Source organism: Oenanthe melanoleuca, chromosome 17, assembly GCF_029582105.1.
Source record: "Oenanthe melanoleuca isolate GR-GAL-2019-014 chromosome 17, OMel1.0, whole genome shotgun sequence".
NCBI classification, from domain to species: domain Eukaryota; kingdom Metazoa; phylum Chordata; class Aves; order Passeriformes; family Muscicapidae; genus Oenanthe; species Oenanthe melanoleuca.
In genome coordinates this window covers 1,637,761-1,659,625 of record NC_079350.1, presented here as the reverse complement: position 1 = coordinate 1,659,625, position 21,865 = coordinate 1,637,761, and the positions used below count along the sequence as shown (strand labels likewise).

At 42.4% G+C, this 21,865-nt stretch overlaps 1 protein-coding gene across 9 annotated transcripts in view; it reads right to left on the bottom strand.

Moving 5' to 3' along the window:
- Nucleotides 1-21,865, bottom strand: part of DENND1A (DENN domain containing 1A) — a 149,727-nt gene that overhangs the window by 75,968 nt on the left and 51,894 nt on the right. For all 9 annotated transcript variants that reach the window (XM_056505450.1, XM_056505455.1, XM_056505459.1 and 6 more), the window contains 4 exons: nt 10,214-10,283; nt 9,616-9,696; nt 7,448-7,501; nt 3,647-3,757 (listed from right to left, as the gene is read on the bottom strand). In XM_056505450.1, coding sequence (XP_056361425.1) covers nt 3,647-3,757; nt 7,448-7,501; nt 9,616-9,696; nt 10,214-10,283 — 316 coding nt within the window. The remainder of the gene's footprint in view (nt 1-3,646; nt 3,758-7,447; nt 7,502-9,615; nt 9,697-10,213; nt 10,284-21,865) is intronic.

Genomic DNA, 21,865 nt, shown 5'->3' with positions numbered 1-21,865 from the left:
ACAGCACTGCTGGCAAAAACAAAGGTCTCAAGGGAGCAGAGTGGCTGCCATCCACCTGACTTGGTGAGCATCTGAGAACATGATTCACTCAACAAACCCAGCCTGCAAAGAACACCCAGCACTGTACAAAGCAACAGAAACATGGAAATAAAAACACAGAGGGAATGAAGAAATAGTAATGGCCAATCTGGAAATTACTATCCATTAAATATCATAAAACTGCTCTGAAATGATAACACCAACTGAAAAAACAGTGGCATGCATTTCTTAAAAACACAGTACACTAAACTCAGTGTAAATCTTGATGATTTAAAAGGGAATTTTATCTAACTGCCCTTCACCTAATCATCTGATCCACTGACTGCTCGGTTATATTGTTAAAAGCTCACGCAGAAGAGTTTTGGTGTGACAGTTACTGAAATAGCAAAGGCAAGTGCCAGTGAAGCCATGGGGAGAATCCTCGCAGAGGAAATTATTGCTCTCAATTCTATTTCAAACAATAATTGTTAATTTGGAAAAGAAGATAAGCAGGGTATTTGTCACATTCACCAAGAATATTAATATGGAGCAGGTGGAATGCTCAATAAGCCAATCTCAGCAGAAGTTACACGTGAAATACTGTAAGAAAAGGATATGAGCATTTGGGGCAATAAAATAAACAAATAAATCTGAGCACTCACACAGACACATCCAAGGCAGACTCGGAGGTGACAGGGAAGAGTCACATCCACCTGCCCAGGTTCCCAGGTCAGTGTTCTTTCATCTCCAGGGACACCCAGCACAAGCAGTGCACTGAGCTTCACTTGTGAAAGATGTGTTGAACACAACTCTTAACAAATGCTCCCAGTCCTCAGAATGCAGGAGGAAATTGAGCATTGAATGCCTTCTGGGGGAAGCAGGGACAGCACTGCTGACAAGTCCTGAGGAGAAAAACTCCAAGGGACTGAGGGCCCTGTGTGGCCTGAAGGTGTCCGAGATCAAACCAAGCAAAGACAAATCACAACATTAATTCAGCACAGGTGGGGTATCAAACTGTTCATATGTTGTTCTAATTCTTCACTCTCAGAGCCCTGAGGCCCATCAGACCTCAGCCAGGGAATAAGAGGTTGTGTCAGAGCTCCCTGTGCCATGGCAGAAACAGCATGAGAAGCTCTGCTTCAGGATCAAAGCAGCATCTATGTCACAATGGCATTCTTTCCTTTGTGCTAAAACTCCAAAAATCAGAAAAATCAATCAAAGAAATCCACCTTAGTACGATGGAGCCAGACAGAAACATCCTGAAATCCCCAAGTTTAAGTCATTTCAGAGCTTCATGTGAGACACCTTACAGTGAGAGCCAGCGTGCTGCTGCCCTGCTCCCAGCCAGGAAACACCTTGGGGTGGCCAGGCAGCAAATCCTAAAGGAAAAGATAATTCTGGATGCAAGGAGAGCTCTGGTTTCATTTCTGCAGCAGCATGCTCCAACCAGCAGGTAAGCTTCTGCCAGGCACAGGGGAGTCATCATTTTCTTGAGGAGTTAGATCACAGAATACATAATAAAATTTAACAGGAATAACTGTTTTAACATTTTGAGAAATTATCTGCATTTCTCTTTGTAGAGGAGAAGAAAATCCAAGCAAACATCTATAATTTCTCCATAGGTTCAGTACACATGGTTTATAAATAGCTAACAAACACAGCTTTGATCAGTTACCTCTAAGTCTTACTCAACTTAAAGATATAAGGACATTTAAAATCAAAATCTGAATCTGAGATTATGTATTGTAGCACAGAATTCATTCCACTATAAAAGCCTTTCTACCCAGAGTGGTTTTGTTTTCTCTTCCTTACCTGGTATTAAATCCAAGCCCTAAGTCTGAAGTGTGTCTCCCAATGCTAACAGAAATGAACTGCAAAGAGATTCTTTCCACTTTTGTGTTAAAAAGTTAAAAGCTGCAAACAAAGGCAGCAGCCCCTGAGCAGCCCCCCAGGCAGGCTGCACTTGGGAATGGGGGGTTTGGTTCCTTTCCAGGGACAAGGTCTTGGCACTGCCAAGCACAGGCTGAGAGCAGAGAATGTTCCTGGGCTGGAACGGCGAGCGGCAACCGCTGGCTCGGGCCCAGCTCCTCAAACCTGCCTTACACTGTCACTCCAACCTGCCAGCAGTTTATAGAGAAACTTGTAAGCTAAGAACACACAGTATGAATACCCCTCCCTCCCAAGAACCAGACGTGCTTTTATCTTGGACAGAGGCAAAAGGAAGAGAAATAGCAGAAAGAGAGGAAAAAAACCCAGCCCCACTTGTGAACTGGCTCATTAAGAAAGGCACAGTGACAGGTAAGTAATTCCTCTTCCCAGGCTCTGTCACAAAGGGAGAGATTAAACCAACCAACCACACAACCTCTGAAATGCTTTGGGCAGCCCTTCTCTTCTTCCCTCCTCTCTAATCATTTACTGTTCTTTTCATTCCGTAGGTTGCTGAAATAAACACCTCTCCTTCATTTTATTCCATTACCAGACTTGGACAGAATTTTCCTTATTTTAGTAGTGAGGACATAGAACATGTGGTAGATAGAGAAGTTAAGACTTTACAAGTTTTCTATGGCATTAAACTTAATAATACTTAAATGCTTTCAGGTAAATGTGGGATTGATTGTAAACATTATTAATAATTGTTATTAGATGCCAGAGGCTATTATAATTCTCCTTTCGCTTACCTTCCAAAATGATACTGTAATAGCTACTCTGCGATTAAGTCTGAGGTCTTACTCCTCTCATTTCTCTGCTCTGTGCTGACAGAGCATCCCTAGGAGGGTTTGTGGACATCATCCCAGCCTTGCAGAGCACTCCCAGTGCCATGGAGCAGTTTGAATCTCAAGCACCAAATCAGGTCTGGTGGTATAGCCAGACACAGTTACAGCCCCAGGAAATGGAAATGGCAGCTGTACTTCAGCCAGAACTGCTCGAGTGCTCAGCCCACAGCACTAGAAACCAAAATTAGTTAAACCATCTTCAGCACTCACAAAGGAAAGCAATCAATAGCCATTTACAGAGCAAACACAATGACCACTGAGCATTTGCTTTCATAAAGAAAATCACAATCTTATTGACTGCTAAACCTTGAAATGCATAACACAGAACTTTGAACTGAATCAAGCCCTGTGCTTGTTTTGATCTCCAGCCATTTTTAGAAGAGAGTAGAATATTCAGCAGCTTTCATCTCTCAGACACTTGATGGAGCCTAAGGAGCATTAAGAGTAAACCTTATCAAACACAACTGCAAAACTGTGAATTGTCAATGTACTTTAGCCCACTCCTCTGGTCCATCCCAAAGAGGTCACTGGAACATCCATTTGACAGTGTCATTTATCTTTTTTTTTTTTTCCTGTCAAGTAAATTCTGAATAAAGGACTTCACTATGGCATAAGTCTTTGAATATTTGTGAACCAAACAGCCACCAAAATCCCTGTATCCAAAAAATTCTTTTGAACATTGGGGGCCAACAGAAGTTGCACAAAATCCTCACATAAGGCACAGAATTGAGCTGGAGCTGCATAACTGAGGTTGAAAGATGGACCTGGAGATCAGTTAATTTCCTATATATGATTGCAATTAAAAAAACAATTAACTACTGTGAATAGAAGGAATTGTTGTGCATTTTACTTACAGTGCTCAGCTTACTACAGCAAATGAGGATGCGGCGCTCGTACAGCATACTGGCGTAGAGATGCAGCATGTTGTTGACATCAACTGCTACAAAATACTCTGTCAGATTTCTCTGGGGAGAGAGAAAAATCATTTTTGACTCATGATATTACAAAACCAAGTGTCCTAACAAAAAAAATAACCAAAAAAAAAAAAACAACCAAAAAAAAAAAACAAAAAAACAAAAAAACCAAAAACAAACAAACAAAAAACCAAAAAAAAAAAAAAAAAAAAAACAAAAAAAAAACAAAAACAAAAAAAAAAAAAAAACAACCAAAAAAAAACCACCAAAAAAAAACCACCAAACAAAAAAAAAACTCAAACCAAAGCGATTTCATCCTTCTATTGTGCTACATGCAGTACGGGGCTTAACAAAAGAAAGCAGGATCTTATGGCAGAAGCCCTTCTAATTGCAGTATCTCTCCACAAAGTTTTGGGGAGCTGGGTCTTGGAGTAATAAAAGTGATGATGTTTCACACACAGCTTTTTGAATACATTTTTTTCTGAGAAAAAAAAATGTTCTGTCACTTTTACAGAGGCTTCAAAGCTGCCTGATAAAGTACCAAAAACTCACATGCCAAAACTACAAGCAGCTCTCAGAGACCAGTTCTAATACAGCAAATTCATTTTTGAGCTCAGCCTGTGCTAAAACAATTCTGACTACTGGGAACACATCTGGGCATTTCACACACACCAACTCAGCTGTCTGAACCGAGCCCCTCACTTCAGACATCCCTGGGAGGGAGAGAGGAGCACTTCCCTGGGGAGGCTGAGGAAGGAGGAAGGGCATTCTCTCTGAGCACTTCACTTCTTAAAAAATAAAAATTAAAGAAAAAAGGAGAGGTGGAGGAAAAGGTAATACCCAAAAATGCTGAATTAGGGAATTTGTTTCCAAATAGCTCCTTACAGATATTAAAGGGTTGCTATAGGATGAAGACAGCCTTATACAAAAAGCACATGTGAGAGCAAAATTAGATTAGTCATGAATTCAAGTGCAATCTTAATCATCCTTAAATAAAAAAGTGCAGAAAAGCAAAAAGCAAATATGATTTAGAAACTTAAAGAAGCTCAACAAAGCCTATTAGCACTTTTGACAGATCCAAGATACTTGGCCTGAGAAGTCTGCCAAGATGCTTCATACTGTGCAAAAATATGTTCCCCAGCTTGCCATCCAAACACAAAGAACTGAAGGAAAATTAAGCATTGTATTTGGGAGACTTTGGTACCAGTATGTAGAGGGATAAAAACTGAGCTCATTATGGTTGGCTTCAAACATGTAAAATAAAACAATCATTCAGGTCTTTGTTACAGCAGAGCTGGAGCCACAGACAGGTACAGTCAAAGGAGAAAAAAAAAAGCCAACACATTTTGCCAAAAACCTATTAAACTATCATGTACTTTTTCTGTATTTCTCATCCCATCTGTGCTGATTAACATGATATTTTTGTCTAAACATAAGCTGTCTTCTCTACGGCTCTTCTTCCCCCTCTCACCCGCCCTTCCACTACGCCAAAACACAGTGCGTGACGACACAATTCCTGCAAATAGTGGGAACTAAAAGAATTTTTAAGGAGCCCTGAACTCCCTTTGATGCTACCCAACTCAGGGGCACAGCAAAAGCGGCACACAATCCCTGCATGCAGCCCCAGGATGCAGCCTTGCTCCACACGGATCTGTTTGGGAGGCAACAGCCTCCAGTGCAAGAGAAAAATAGAAGTGGGGACTTGATTTGCAATTGTTCTTTCATCGAGTTTATTGTGATGACATGACACACAAATGTACCTTCAGATGGAAAGATTTATAAGGTTTCAGTCTTGTCTGGTCTCCGAGATTTGCCAAGGACACCTGGGAACCATGTGGGCTGCATGGAAATGTATTGGTACTGAGGAGATTCACGTGTTCCCTCGAAGTTGTATTTATAAGAAAGCTGTCAGCTCTGAAGCTGAAATTGGGACTTACACATGTATTTTGAAAGACATGTCTCGTAAGTGACAAAACCATGAATGAGTTAAATAAATACAAATGAAAGCGTTCCAGTTTGCAGGGTAATTGTTATGTATTTTGCTTCCTAGGATTTAAACCTTTCTTGGGGCAGTAAAAAGGGGGATTTTCAGAACAGGTATCCCCACCCCTCTCAAAATTCACCAAGAGCACCACAAAACTCCCTCACACTCCTTTGAAAATTCAATTCCAGATCAATCATCCATCTGATTGTACACTATCTAATATCAATAAACACACACTGGCTACATGACTTCTGAGATTAAAAATCATCCACTTCTCTTCCACCATCATCTGAAGAGGAAGATGGACCCAGTGATACAAAAACACACAGGACATCATCCCCAAGAAAATGCCATCATTCCAGCCTCTCACCTACTACTTCTAAAACACAACAGCTAGTACCAGGAACTTCAGCCTTGCACTGTATTTCCTGCAACCAACCCCATTTATTTCTGAAGTGATTCTGCATTTACACATCCCTCAGACAACTCACATCTCCTGCAGCAGGGAATGAGTTACAGAAAAGTGCCCATGCTAAATGGTTCTGTGAGTCATTAAACACATTGATGTGACACCAGGTAGTTCCAAGAGTTTGTTAACACTCCAAACAGAGTTCTCTGCAGCTTGCCATTCATCATCACATCCAACTTCGAAGTTTGGCACCACTAAAACTTTTGCTAATATGGGTTTAAATGCAATGCCCACTAAGATATGTGGAATTTTTAATAAATCAGATCAATTGATTAAAATACACCAGACTTATGACCATTTAATCTGCTTGTATTATTCCCTAATATGCTCCACTTCCACAGGAAAGTTGCTTTAACAGACAGATAAAAACCTCCTAAGAAATTACACAATCCTGGCATAGTGGAAGCTGTCACTGCCCATGGCAGGGGGTGGCACTGGATGGGCTTTAAGGTCCCTTCCAACCAAATCATTCTGGGATTTTATGATTCTATGAACTAGGACAAGATTTGATGGCTGGTTTAGACTCAGGAATTTATTCCTGAATTACACCCAGTGTATCATATTTGTACAAAAATAAAGGACCTCAGAAGGAGCACATCTATTAAATTTCCTGTCAGCATATGTGTCAGTATGAAGAGTCTGCAACACAGAAAAACCAGCAACAGTATTTTGAAAGGCAAACAAAAAGCCCCAAATGCTATCTGCTATACAAATCACCCACAAATGAGATGGAATGTCTTGATGATTCCCTTTTTTCTTTCATGCCATCAACTGGAGAATGTGATGCTGAGACCGACCGCAAAATGCTCGGGAAGGAAAACTGAGATGTCAGGCACAGGAGTTTGGCTGAGACAGAGCAGAGGCACATTAAAGAGTATTTAAGAGAAGCAAATGCCAGCATTGTCTCCCCACAGACTTATCATCTGGCTGGAAAGCTGAGCCAGGCTGAACACACACGACTGTGCAAGGCTTAAAAAGTCTCCCAAAAAGTGGCTCTAAAGAGCCCAGGTGTGCTTGGCAATCTCAGGAGCCATGCAGCAAGCAGAGTGCTTCCTCTGCTCTCTCAGGTCATTCTTCCAGAGTGAAGCATTAGCACAACTGCTGTTCTACCCATATCAATCTGTCCATCATACAGTTCAGCTTTTAATCACTCATGCAGATTGTCAGGTCCTGAATGCTCAGTATTTTACAGAATAAAACCTGTCCCAGACAGAGCAATATTTATCATCTATGCAGCTGCTGACATTAAATAGAAACAATACAGTGAAAGGTCCTCCCAAATACTCACATTTTCAGGTATACTGGGAAGCTCTCTGGTGTCAGGCACAGTAAAGTAAGAGTGCTACAAAAAAGCAAATATCGATTATTTCAATAATGTCAAAAGTAATCTAAATTTATTGTTTGGTATTGGTATCAGCAGTAACAGCAGTTGCTCAGCTAAGTAAAAATGACAGAACATTTGTTACCAACTACGAGCTTGAGTTCTCTGTCCTGGATTCCACAGGCTGGGTTCCCAGATCACTGGGGCAATAGGAATTGCAGTAAGATAGAAAGTATCAAATGCTCCTCGAAAGTTATATTCCATGTTTTTGTTCTTCAGAGCTGCTGCTACAGACAGACTCGCAGGGGCTGTGACAGATGCCAAGGACACTCCAAGGCAGGATGTAATTCAAGCTATCTTTCCCCAGCCCACGGCAGGATGGACTCCAGGGAGCAGCAGCAGGCAGAGCCTTCTCTGACCCACAGCACCAGAGAGGTTCATTCCAGCCAAGGGGGAACTTGTACTGGGAAAATGCCTCTAAGCTTCAGGGCTGCTTACCTGAGAAACATCGAAAAGTTCTAGGTTTATACACCCTAAAAGCACATTTTGAAAGACCATATTGCTCTCATATTTTCAGAATCCATTACATTGTTCAATGTGTTTAACTGTCTACATTCCAGGAGCCCAGGTTCACTCCAGCTCCCAATCTGATCTCGGGTGTCTTGCATGATCCTTGGTGAGGGCTTTGGAAAGGAGAGAATGTGACTTGTATACAATTCATATAATTTTTAATATTTTCACAATTTGTCTTAGGGCTACTTATTAATTACTGGCTGAAGCCTTAAAGGCTTTTCCATCCTTGGCATAGCTCCACAATTGGCACAATTCTCTTGCACACAAACCTCAGCCATCTCAGTGCTTCCTGATCAGGCTGTAACCTGAAATAGCAGGCGGGGACCACAGCTCCACTGAACAGAGACACTAAATGAGAAACACAAGTTTAGCTTTCTGATGCATCACTGATTTGGTTTGGTTTGGTTTGGTTTGGTTTGGTTTGGTTTGGTTTGGTTTGGTTTGGTTTGGTTTGGTTTGGTTTGGCTGCAAAGATGCAATGCTAAGGCAGAGGAGCAGCACTCAGAGCTGTATCACACAAAGCAGCCTCGCTCCGACCCTGCAGTGGGCTCAGAAACAGCCAAAACAAAATCAGAAAGACACGGTCCCTGGGCTGCTTTTTTCTATCCTTTCTTGCTCCATTGCCCATGAAATGTCTGAGACAGGCAGCATTCCTTGGAACCACTGGTATGAAAAAACTGGAATATCCCCACTGCCCCTGGCCCTGGGAGACAGCTCATCCCCTAAACTGAAATGCTGCTCCTCAGGAGGGGTCTTTGAGGGGCTGGGGACATGTCCAGGGCCAGCTGGGACCAGCAGGGCCACTCAGCTGCTCCCTGGGCACTGCCAGCCCTGGGGGGAGCAAGGGCCAGGAGCTGCTTCTTGCCAGAAAGTGCTTTAGGAGGAGTAAAGGAAATGCAAGGGAGACTTCCCAGGAGGGTCCACGTGAACTCTCAGCTGGCAGCAGCAGCAAGAACATCTGCAGTGCTAACCACAGCCTGGAGCACAAGGCTGTGCTGCAAAAATGAAGACAAAAACCCCAAAAGATGAAATTAAAACACAATCCTATCAATGAAATCCCACATCTATAGTCAGTGTGCTTTGCTTAATTTTCTCACAAAATATAAAAACGAAATAAATTCTTTTTTGTGTGAGGATTTTTGAGGCAGGGGGAAGGAAGAGAAGGAACCAGAAAATGTGATGAGCAGTTAATACTCCCAAGGCTGCTGTGACAGGTAAGTGCCTGCTCCCCTTCAAGCTCCCAGGGCCAGGAGCTGTGCAGAAGTGTGTGCAATAAATGTCCCTTGGTGCTCCTGACCTCCCGCAGGTCATCACCGAGGACATGGTGAGACATTCCCAGGGGAATACACACAGCCTTCCTCCAATCAACTGCATTTCAAAGACATCTGAGGTTAGGGAGAGGAAAGCAGAGGGCCCCAATTGTGAAAAGGGAATTTCACAGCTCCTCACAGGAAAACACCACCTGTACAAGCTCCAGGAGAGAGGATTACTTTTGACATTCCTCTGCTATGACATGCAATGAATATTAAACACCTTAGTTTACATCTCCCCCCCACACTCACCACTCCAAGATGAACAGAGGTTCCTGGCTCAGGGATGGTAAGTTTATGAAATGTTTCCAAGAGCTCACTCCTCTGACTATCCTGAAATGAGAAGGAGAATAAACCAGGACTACTGAGCAGGCACTGCTGTCACCAGGTAAACTCCAAGGCAGAAGGGCAGGGTAGGACAGAGGGGTGGGTAAACATTTTGCATTTTTAAGACCAGTTCTACTTTTACTGCCCATGACAAACTTGGATCAGAGCCCTGGCAGGACTGATGGGACTGTGCAATGCAGGAAGTGCAGAATGACAGGAGCTGTGCTGAACACAGCTCAGGGAGTCAGGAAGGCCAGCACAGCTGACTGCAGGGACTTGGGTCAGATCCACAGCCACAGTCTTGCACTTTATCTTTTCCAAAAAGAAAACTAAATGTGTATTTATTTTTCAGAGGCACTTGCCAAGCTGAATATGATCTTCTGTATCACTGCATCATGCAGATTAATAATTCACATGGTCATCTCTGATAGAAGCACTTCTTCAAACAGATTCTTTCATCCTCTCACCCTCACTCTTTTGATACTGAGATTGGAAAAGGAGGGCCAGTATTTTAAAATAATACCTGTCCTTTTGCTGAATAATCTGCCAAGACATTGAGCAGTTTATAAAAGACTTCAAACCACGGGAGGTAACTGAAAAAAAAAAGAAAAAAAAGAAAAAAAAGAAAATAGTTATTTTGGTTTTGAATCCTAGTACAAGTAAGTATAGTAAGTACAAGTACAAGTAAATAGTAAGTATTTTAGATTTTAATTGTTTTAAAATCTCATTTCATCACTGTATTTAGCCTGGCCCTTGCTTCAGTAAAACAGAAACTTCATCTTCAGTATATGCACTCAACTTCCAAATGAGAGGAAGAAACAAAATTAAAAAGGAGATGTGTAGAAAAATTCCATCTTTTTAATTTACTCTACATCTCCATTCCACAAAGAGAGTGAGGATGTTCCTTTTCCCTGCAGCTTTGGCAGGATTCTGTGCCCTGTTTTCATGGCAGAGTTGCTGATTTCAATTCCTTTCCCAACACCAGCGAGGAATTTCCCTCAGCTGTGGCTAATGCAAAGCCAGTCAGAGATGCACTCCCTGATGCTCTTTAATCACAGCTGCTTTCTGAAGCAAATGGATTCTATTTTACAGTTAGACAGGATTTAAAGTTTTTATAAAATATGACTACATCCTGACAGCTGTAAGGAATGGAGTGCCCTGTGGTCCCTGGCTGTGCAGCTCTGGTGATAAATGAGGTGAGAAGCTCTCTATGAGACAGACAAAGTGACTGGCACTCCATCATTAGTGTTTGTTTGAAGCCTGCAAATGCTACTGTAAAATGTAAGTAGCTTATCAAAATATACTGATAAGCAACTTAACTTTTCATGTAATATGACAGCATTATCGTTTAAATTAATATGCTCTAAACATCTTTACAAAGTGTGTATTCCAATAGAGCAGAAAGACAGACAATTACCACTTTACGCAGCATTTAAGTTTGACATTATATTGTAAACAATCCAGAAGGATTAGGTAGAAGATAAGTTTCTTTCTTTCTGTTTAGTTAAATAAACTTCAGCAGAGTTAAAAGCCATTACAAGAGTAACAAGAAATCCTCTGCAAACATATCTGCTAAGTAGAGATTAAGAACCTGGTAAACAAATCCGTGCAAGGCATCTATCAAAAGAGTTTGAGCAGGCAGAAAAGCAGGAAGGCAGAAAGCTCTCTGGCAGTGGGAAACCAAAGCTGCTTCCACAGAGGCACCATTAAAAGTTCTACCTAACCATTCAGGGACTTGGCCAGAAAAATACATTTACAGAGTTAAAATGAGAATCCTTAAAACCATGACTGTGCTTTCAATGTCTGTGTATCATGTCTGGTAAAAGAGGAAAACAAAAGCAGGTTCTGCCAGGCCTCCACCTCCCCAGGGACCCCAAAGCAGGGGCAGAGTTCCCCCAGCTGTGCTGTCAGGGCTGGGTACTCACTGCAGCCACCAGGCCTTGCTCTATCACCAGCACACACCCAACAGCACACAGCTCCAGGCTCCAGCCACCAGAATACTCCAGCCCAAACCAATTTTACATTTTTTACTCAGCACCCAGGAAAGAGGCTCTGTGATTCCAATAAAAATAGCCCAGATATGTCTCATATTCACACAGTGTCAGAACAGCAGCAACCCCCCCACAGAAACAGGCACAGCCCATTTCTGCTATACTTGTGACTCCCTGGCTTTCCCTCCTCTTCCTCAGGATCCTCTGATGAACCTATTGTCCTTTTTTTAACATTCACTCCTCGTTTTCCAAATGATGGGTTACATGTCATCATAACTGCTTCTTTTTCTATTTTGAGAATAACTTCCCATTTTGAGGACAGTGTCACCCTTTGCAATCTGAGCAAATGAGCTGGTATTTGAGGCAGAACTCATCTCTCCACTACACATGGGGATCTGTGTGTCTCTTGCTCAAGAGAGGGGCAAGACAAAGACAAACCCACCACAAAATAGTATAAATTATGCAGAAAATCTCACTTCAGTTTTAACCCCCCCCTCCACCGTCACCACATAATTCAGGACCTCTCTCCTCCCTAAATTTCTGGATACATTAGAAAGCAAATTTATCCTGCCATATTCAATAGTCCTACATCATCACTTATTCCATGTGTTGACTACTCAAGAATAAAACAGTTCTGCTTTTAATAGACCAAACTGTGACCAGTTAAAGTTGAAAAAATTCTAAAAAATCCCCCAAGAAATACAGTTATCTGAATTTGTTTCTAGATGTCTGCCAAAAGGAAAAAGGGAAAAAAGTGGATTTTTTTTCTTATAGAAAGTAAATTCTCAAGGCTGCTTTTAAACACCCCTCCAAAGAAACACAGACTGAGTTTATAACACAAAATTTTCTGTACTGTGTGGACCTTAAGTAGCACAACTGGTAGCACTACTGAAGATTTATGGCTTATGACTTGCTCATATTTAATTTGTAACCAAACACTTCCCCTTCCTCTTAGCTACCTCAGAACTTTTGATTAACTCTTGTTTTCACAGGTCAGAGGTTAAGCAAAGGAAGGGAAGCTCTCAGCAGTGAGATTGCCCAGAGCCCCGTGAGCAGGGCAGCCCCTCCCAGCCACAGCAAACCCAGGGACAGCTCAGCACCAGCAGGGCTGCACTTCAAAGGCTCCATCTGCAGCAATCACACCGGGTTCAGCAGTAAACAAAAATAAAGGGCAATCTGAAATTTCAGTTCTTTTTTAGCTTTGTGTTTACTTTTGTTAGAAAGGTGAATCTCCAGTGGAGTCAATGTAAAAAAGGAGATATCTTCCAGTGTTATTTGTAGCAGGCAACCATGAAGGAGGATGCAATGGCAGGCTACCCAACCTGTGAATGCTGAACTCATCAAACCCAGCTCCCAGGGAGCATTCCGAGTTTGGGAACCTTGTCAGCAAAACCACCCCATGTTCCAGTGCAGCAGCAGCAAACCCCAGTGGAAAGGGGGACCTTTTCAAATCATTTATGAAGATTTGCCAATTACCATAGCAATTGTTTATAAAACTAGTGTTTAACATTGCCAGCTCCAACATTCCATTTACTGGTGTGCTGACACCATGAAAAAGCAGAGCCAACACTTGTGGAAAGGTACCTGTGGCACCTTTGGTTTCCTCTGAACCTGTAAAGTCCCACCTTGGCTCACAATTCCTGGAGCACTAGAGCAGCTCCTGGGCTGGGTACAGGCTGTGCTCAGTTGAAATTAATGTGCCTCAGTAACTAGTCTGACATCAACACATATATAACACATACATGCAGCATCTCCTCCTAGACTGAGTTGCAAGCACACATAACTTTTACTCCTTCCATTCACACAGATCAGAAGTGGAATTTTTAACACGTATTTATTTATAACACATACTATATATATTTTGATAACAGCATAACCAACTGCCATCTCCCTTGCAAAACAGAACAGTCATTTCCATTTTGCAGATGGGCACACTTCTCTGTGGTGACAGGCTTACAAAATCTGTCTGTATTAGCCAGGATTGGTTTCATGGAGTTCCCAAATATTGACCTTTTTGCTCAGGACAATAATATACAGTGACCTAGAACACAGAATACAATCATGATCTCAGTTATTATATGAACTAAAGACACATAATCACTAACTTCACTGACAAAAGTGTAAGGAAGAGGAAATTCAGGCTAAATGCATCTTTTGCCAGCACTACTCCTGCATGTGTCACTGAAACAGCCAGTGCCTCAGTTCATGGACTCTGAAGAACAAATAGCAACAATTAATAATTCCTCCCCTGTGCCCAGGTCCTTGGCTGTGGCAGTGATGTCACCATGGAGCCCAGCAACAGGAGTGACCTGTGCCACATGGATAGCTGCTCCTCTCCCTGTGTCCCCTCACACCATCACTGTAACCAACAGCAGAACTCCAGCACAGTCAGGACAGAACTGAAAATCCCAAGGAGGGTTCAGTAATTGGAAAAAAAGAGATAGAATTTATTATTATTATTATTATTATTATTATTATTATTATTATTATTATTATTATTATTATTATTATTATTACTACTACTAGTGCCATTTTTCATTTCAATGTATGAAACAAGTGAAGGTGCCTGCTGAAGCAGAACACATTTTCTCACTCAGAGTGCCTGTCAATTCCTGCAGGACAAACGACAGATCCTCAGCAGGAACTCAGAAAGATCTTTGTTGATAATCCCAACATGGTGTTTGAAAAAATGCAAGGATGGAAAACACATCAAAAATTACTACGATCTCTTGGTGACTTGTTATCTTAGGATTTCTTGCATTTAAAGATAAAACCCTGCAATTTAGACTTAAACCTAATATTGCTTCTTTTCATCCTCCTGTATCTGGCAACTAATGACTCTTCTCCCAGCCAGCATTATTCCTAATCATGGAACCACATTCTATTTTAGGTCAGTAATGGTTCTAATGATGAACTAAGTTATGTTTGCCAAGCCACGATGCTCTTCAGGAGTTCTATACAAACATGATTTTAAATAGCAAAAACACATTATCAAAACACCTTTTCCTTCCCTTCATTAAAAGCATTAATTTCCCTTTTTAATTATTTCTGAATTTCACCTTATTTTTTAATAGTTAAGGGGAAGTAAAATGACATTAAACTACAGATTTTTAAAACTAATCCCATTTCTCTGCTCAAGAGAGGAATGACTCTCCTCATGCTATTATTTTCCTTGCAGGAATGCATCATTACATTCTTTTCCCACCTTCTTTTCCTTCCGTCACCCAGTGTTTCCAGCACCTTTACAAAATGCATTTGAAAGAGCCAAGGCATCCCTAGGCTCATGTGGGAATTTCCATAGGGTAAATTCTCAGTTCAGCTGTTTCTGTGTTCCAGTGTCTCCCCTGCACCTCATGGACCTCAGTGCCTTGTTATTCCCTGCTCCAGACTCAGTCTATTGACACCTTCTCACACTCAGGAGCTCAAGCACAGACACCCCAAATCTCCATAGCAACCCCTGTGCATGTGGATGAGATGCAGCCTTACCTTCCCTGGGAGCAGCCAAGAGCCTCCTTTGAACACCAGTTTTGTATTTATTTATTTGTGTGTCAGACGTGTCCCTATGAGGCACTATGAGTGCCCCTGCCAGTGCACAAAGCCAGCTGCACCCTTGCCTGTCCCTGCTCCCACAGGATTTATTTTCTTCCTACATTTCCCCCAAATTTGTAATAAACTTCCCTTTGATTATTACTCATAAGTGATCATTCCATGATTCAGTTTAAAGTTATGCAGCTTAAGCATGACTCATGTACATATTGTAGAAGTACTAAACCCCACAGAACTGGATCTCATCTTATGGGGCATCTTAATAAATAATTGTTAACAGTAAGTGCTTATTTGCTGACTTGCCATTGTGTATTAACAATAAAAGTCAATTAAAACATTCCTGTTTTCCTGCAGTGAGACCATGTCTGAGCAGTTCCAGCAATGCCAGCACTGAGCCTTGCCTTTCCCAAAGAGCTCCCATGGCCCTGGAGCTGCAGCTCACAAAGCAGCTCAAGGCAGCTGAATGCCCCCAGAGCCAGGAAATTGCAACAAAGAGATTTATGGTGTAACAATTTGACATTTTAGTCCAGCTAAGAAGTGCCAGGACAGCTGGAGATGCCTTTTTCGAGGGGCTTCTATTTGTGCCCTGCCATCTAATTGGGACAAGGCAACGGGAACTGCAGCTTGAGGGGGACAAAGCTGCCACCCTGCCCTGAGCTCTTTGTGGTCACTCTAAAACCTCGGGGGGAAAAAAAGAGTCCAGGGCAGCTGCACTGTGGAATTTCTGTAAATAGAAGGAATTCAGAGTTTAGCATGAGTGTGCGGCACCGTGCAGCACCCACTGCCACCTCCCTGCCTCTCTAAACTATCTGGACTTTAAAAAAATGGTTTTGCAGGAGTTAGAACAGTTTGGCACACAAAGTTTGATTTTAAAAAGCAGGATGCACTAGACAGCACGAGAGCCTCAAGATCCCCACCGAAGCGACAATACAGAAAGAGGATTCCAAAGGCTTAGCTTGTCAAGGAATCTCTCAAACCACGTTTAAAAGCACACATGAAAGTGCTGGAAGAGAGAATTCTAGATGTGGCAGACAATCAGGGATCCCACTAGGTTTGAGACATCTGGCATCAGTTGAAATCCATCACATTTCATTTGGGGATCAAAGCCTGCTGTTAAGTCTATCACAGGTTGAAATAGTAGATCCTGAACAGCCTTTTCATCCCAATGCAAATGAATCCTTTTTCCTTGACCAGAGAAACAGCTCCTTTTCATTACTGACTCCAATCATATGTGCTTGTCAAGCTATGCCCTCTAGTACTAAGTTTCAGCTGAAATTTCAGTAGCATTATGAACATTTTATTATAAATCAGAAGTGCTCCCTCCCAGCCACCAGCTCTGTGCTCTGGCATGTGCTGCAGTGAGCTCCAAAGCCACTCTGGGGACAGAGTTTGTGGCACCATCTGTAACACAGATAAATTCCTGAAGGGAAGAAAAATGTTGTATATAGGTAATGCCTTCTAAAATAAGGGCCTTGTTAAAATCATGGCTCAGGCCTGCTGCTTCAGCTAAGTAGGAGAAGACTATGGGAAAGTGAGTCAGCTGAATTAGAGGTTGAAAAATAAGCTATATAACCATTACATCGTGTTCAATGGTGGTTGGTTAAATTATGCTTGATATTATTTAAAACTATGTAATTGATAAAGGCCTAACTGCTTACAAAAGCCTGGTTTTTGAAATAAAGTGCCTCTCCTTTGCACCCGTCTGGGGACTCTGCGTTGCTTTGCCTCGTACAGAAAAATTTTAGACACCTTTGTGCTCAAGAGCCCCACTGCACAGCAGCCAGCTGTGCTCAGCTGCTAAAGGGATCTGCCATATATTGAAAAGTCAAAGCTGAGCATCAGGTGAGCATTTGTGATACCTGTGTGTAAGCTCTAGACACAATGGTGAATCCTTGCATTTTGGCAAATTAGCTACAGAGAACACTGGATATTTCAGTAACAGAGGAGAAATCAATTACATGTACCTCTCTTCTGGATTCCCCAAACCACCTGTGCTCCCTACTGGCAAGAAACAAAGTTAAGTGAAGCAAGAGGTTTTACAGCTCCCTTCACAGGGAGGGAGGTTCATCACAGTGAAGAAATATTCACATGATCAGAGGGAGTACACACAGCTCCTAATAATAAGCAAAGTTGGGAGAAAGTCATAAAAGTTAAACTCAAACCCAAGCAGAGCTGAAAGAGCCAAGTGAAAAATTCATGATTATGTCAGTGCTGTAGTACTTGCAACTGATAATTTGAGAATGCAAGGAACTGGGCTAGGCATGTAAAAATCACCTTCCTTACAGCAAACAAGCACATGCAGAGCAAGATATCAATAGGAAGGCTACAAAGATCAAGTCAGAGTCTGATATTTGAGTGCAAATTGCTTATGACCAGCATGTACTATGGTTTAGGATTCACAGCAAACATTCAGGTGTAAAAATAAGCACACAAAATTATAGCACTTGATCTTCACCTGCAGAAATACCACTGATGAACCTATCCACAGAATTCCTGAAAATACATGACACATTAATTAACAGAAAAGTCTTTCTGGCCCGTTACCTGGCCAGTAAGTCCAATTTTTATTTATGAGACTTCCTGTCTTACCACCAGCTTAAGCAAATAATTAAACCAGAAAAATGCCCACAATTATTTCAACATTAATAAATTCTAAAACACACAGAGGACAGTTGGTGCAGGTAATGCCTGCTCAGTGTGGAGAAAGATCTGTCCCTTATCAGGCATATTCATAAACAGCTGGGGCTACAAATGAGGGGTTTTATTTGGGCTCCCTGCACAGCCCAGGGAACTCTGCCTCTAGGAAGCCACACAAAGCCTCTCTGCCGTGATTGCAGTGCCTGGATCATGGCTCCTATTGGAATAATATGCACAAGTTCCTGGAGCAGCTTTTCTCACAGTGGCACTTCCACCTCTCAGCAGCCCCAGCGTCTCCAATTACCTCTGCATAACCCGAGGGCTCTGCCACAGCTCCAGTTTTGAAGGAGGAAGTTCCCATGTAATCTCTTTGGGAATGTTGTACACATCTGTCAGCAGGGACAGGATGCTCTCGCTCCTGACAGATGCATTTGTAAGCCTTCAGACCAAAAGTGATCCATTTGTGGAAGAGAGGATCTATCCATCTTGTACTTTAACTACTTCCTCCCTGCCTTTTTGATGCCAGGGAGGGGGTTTTCCCCAAGGTGATGCACTAATTCAGTTTGTATTAGCTCTAAGATGAAGTTTCCAAGCCAGTCAGCCAGGGCCAAAGGTAATAAAAAGTGACATGATTTAATTACTTCTGTTACAGTTGTTCAGCAATGAAAGAAGGCGTGACATGAAGGCCTAATTAATTAAGTAAAATTGGTTTCTGGTCAGAAGGCAAGACCAGTGAAGTAGCTGGACTGAATGGAGTACTATCAGCTTTATCCACCAGTACTGATATGTTACTAACACTTGCCATTTTTGTTGTGATCCTTCTCATTGATACTTTACAAAAGCATTTTGACTTGCAGTCAAAATTAAAGCTTCAACAAAACTGCAATAAAATTTCTATGACACAGCTTCATTATTCTTCACATTTACTAAAAGTCTAAACTAAACTAAACTAAAACTTGACTAAAAGTTAAATTTGTATTCCATGGATTGGCAATGTAGAGGGAAGAGAAGAAGCTTGCAGGGCTGCTGGAATGTGTGGAACTGCACAGGTAACTTCATAGATTTTCTTCAAGGATATAGATGTTAATGACATGGAGGACAAGAACTGTTTGGGATCACTGTAATGGAAGCAATCATTCTGCTTGTCCGGAACAAAGAGCCCAGCTCAGGAAGCAGCTCCCTGTGGAAAGCACAGCTGCAGGTAGGAGCTCAGAACATCCCAGACAGTGCAAGGCCCCAAACCTGTTGCTGCATGTCCTGGAGTATTTCCATACTCACGTTCTGGCCCTGCCTGCCCCAGGGTCCCTCTCTCCCACTGGCTCAGGGCCCCTGGGAGGGTCTGGCCCTGGCAGTGTGAGCAGGGGAGTGGGAGGAAGCTGAGGCTGCAGAAGCTGCACCCCCAGCTCAGGACCAACAGAAAGCAGGAAAAAGAGAATGAAACACACTCTGAGTTTAGCTGGAATGCACATTTCTGTGGGACAGAGCTGGAACTCAAGTGCTCCAGGGCTTCTCCTTTTGCACAGCACTGCGGAACAAACCCCTGCAGTGCCATCAGTGCAGGTTCTAGAGTGAAATTTGGATGCATTTGCACAATTACACTGCTCATAATTCAAACTGTTTTGTGTCTGTCGTTATAGGTCATTGTTGGCCAGATGGAAAATATTAAGGAAAAAGGATTGCAACTAAATCAATGGGCTGTAGAGTGCTGCCAAAAGGCCTCAGGCTAACTACAAGCAGATTTGCAGGCAGGCTCTGCTCAGGCACAAGGCGGGATCTGGCACATCCTCTGCCCTGCCGAACAGCAGGAGGGCATGGGGCCAGCTGAGAGCAGCTACTGTGCCAAACAGACTGTGCAGGCCTTGCTGCTTGAATGCTTCCACAGAAAGGCAGAATCCATGGGCTCCCTGTAAACAACTCCCTGTACTTCTGGCTGTACTAACTCACAAGTGGGATAACTTCATCCCACTACAACATTAATGCAAGCACACAGCTCAGCCTTGGTACCAGAATCAACATGGAAATAAATGAGCATCAGTGTTAAAGGATAACACTTCAACTTTCAACTTAGAATAATGATGTGTATATGCACATACATAGTGAAACACAAAATCAGCATATTTTCTCCAGTGCCAAGCACCATACGGGCATTCTTTGTAACCTGTGATTTACAAGTAAGGAGAGACTTAAGTTTGACTTAAGTTTTCCTTTTAATATTTATTTCCAATATCAGTACTTCCCAGGGCATACAATTTTTTTTTGTACGGCTCATGACTGCACTTCTCAACAAGCAGATCCAGTTTTTCATGACATTCTGCAGAACAAACATCTTCCTAATATCACCCAAGTAACCTCTTATGACCTCAGCATCTGAGTGCAGCCAGCCATCCTTACAGATAAACTATAGGTGGACATAAATAATTTCTGTTTCTAGTGGACAGTAAGAGAAAAAAATGATAGAAACAGAGGGGAGCTTCTGGTTCAACCATCATCACCAGCTGATCACACAGAGTAAAGCTTCAGCAGCAAAGACTTCCAATCCCCTACTCCAGCCATAAGGCATTATTAGTTTATTTAAATTACTATTATCTTATTTAAAGATATTTGAGCAAGAGAAGATACTAGGCCTTACAGGCTTTCTGGAAGAAGTTTCTTAAGTCTACAAAATAGTTAATGGCAGAGATGGAAATGGAAGACAAAGCAGATGTAATGCAAAATTCTAATCTTCTTTTCCTGGAACAGTAGTTTCAAGCAGCTCATCTCTATCTTGTAAAAATTGTAAGGACAATAACGGAAAAACCACAGGAAGTTTGGAAAAGCTATACTAGAGACAGTGTATCAGGAAGAAGAAACACAAAGCAGATAGCTAAATTTAATTGATGTCAAGCTCCCTCTTCACTAGGTTCATCATTTTTCCATATATATTCTGACAAGCAATTGAAAATAAGAGCCAGTGTCTGTTTCAGCAGGGGTAAAAACCCTAAACTTTTGAGATGTAAACTGTTTTATAAACATGTCAAGTTAAGGCAAAATGCCTGCAGCACCCGGAGCCCCTCTGGCCCTGCACACGCCCTCGGGGCGTTCGCACATTTCTGAGCCACTTCAGCTCAATTTCCTGTCACCCAGCACACAAAGTCGCCCTGGTTTGCTCCAGCTACAGCCTGTAAGAACTCCAGTTTCTGTGAGAGAAGGTCAGGCTGCAGCTCCAGTCCTGCCTGCCCTCTCCTCTTTTCTCTGCAAGGCCCTGCAAAGGAACTGAGGAATCTCTGCTCTGCAGCTCTCACTGACAGTCAGTGCAAGTGCTCAAAAAATAATAATGAAAAAAAATCTATGAAGGCATCAGAGGCTCAACAGCAACATTTTCATTAGGTACAATTCTGTAGTAGTGTTGAATCAGAGATCCAATTGCCCATGATTTATACATGTATTTTGTGGCCTTTGCCATGTCTAACAGAAGCAGTTTGCCATTTGCTTTCATCTCCCAAGCATTTTAAGTAGAACAGGGATTCCAGGGTCGATACACCTCAAGGACCAAACAGACTGCCCAAAAAGTGTTCCAAGCATTTCCAGCCATTACCAAACATCTTCTGCAAGGCTTCAAAGAATCATATAGATATGGAAGCAAAACATTGATTTTGGCCAAATCAATGAAAAGGGAAAATTCTAGAAAACAACAGGACAATTACTATAAAACAAGCCCCACCACAAGCATTCTATTTCCTCCCCAGAATACGTGGCAGGGCTGTGGGGCTGGGTTTGCTCTCTCCTCAGCAGGGCTGTGGGTTTGCTCTGTCCTAGCAGGGCTGTGGGTTTGCTCTCTCCCCAGCAGGGCTGTGGGTTTGCTCTCTCCTAGCAGGGCTGTGGGTTTGCTCTCTCCTAGCAGGGCTGTGGGTTTGCTCTCTCCCCAGCAGGGCTGTGGGGCTGGACTCTCCCAGCCGGCCCCCAGGGGCTGTGGGCACTGCCCGGGGCTCTGGGCAGGGCAGGGCAGCCCCGGCACTGTCTGT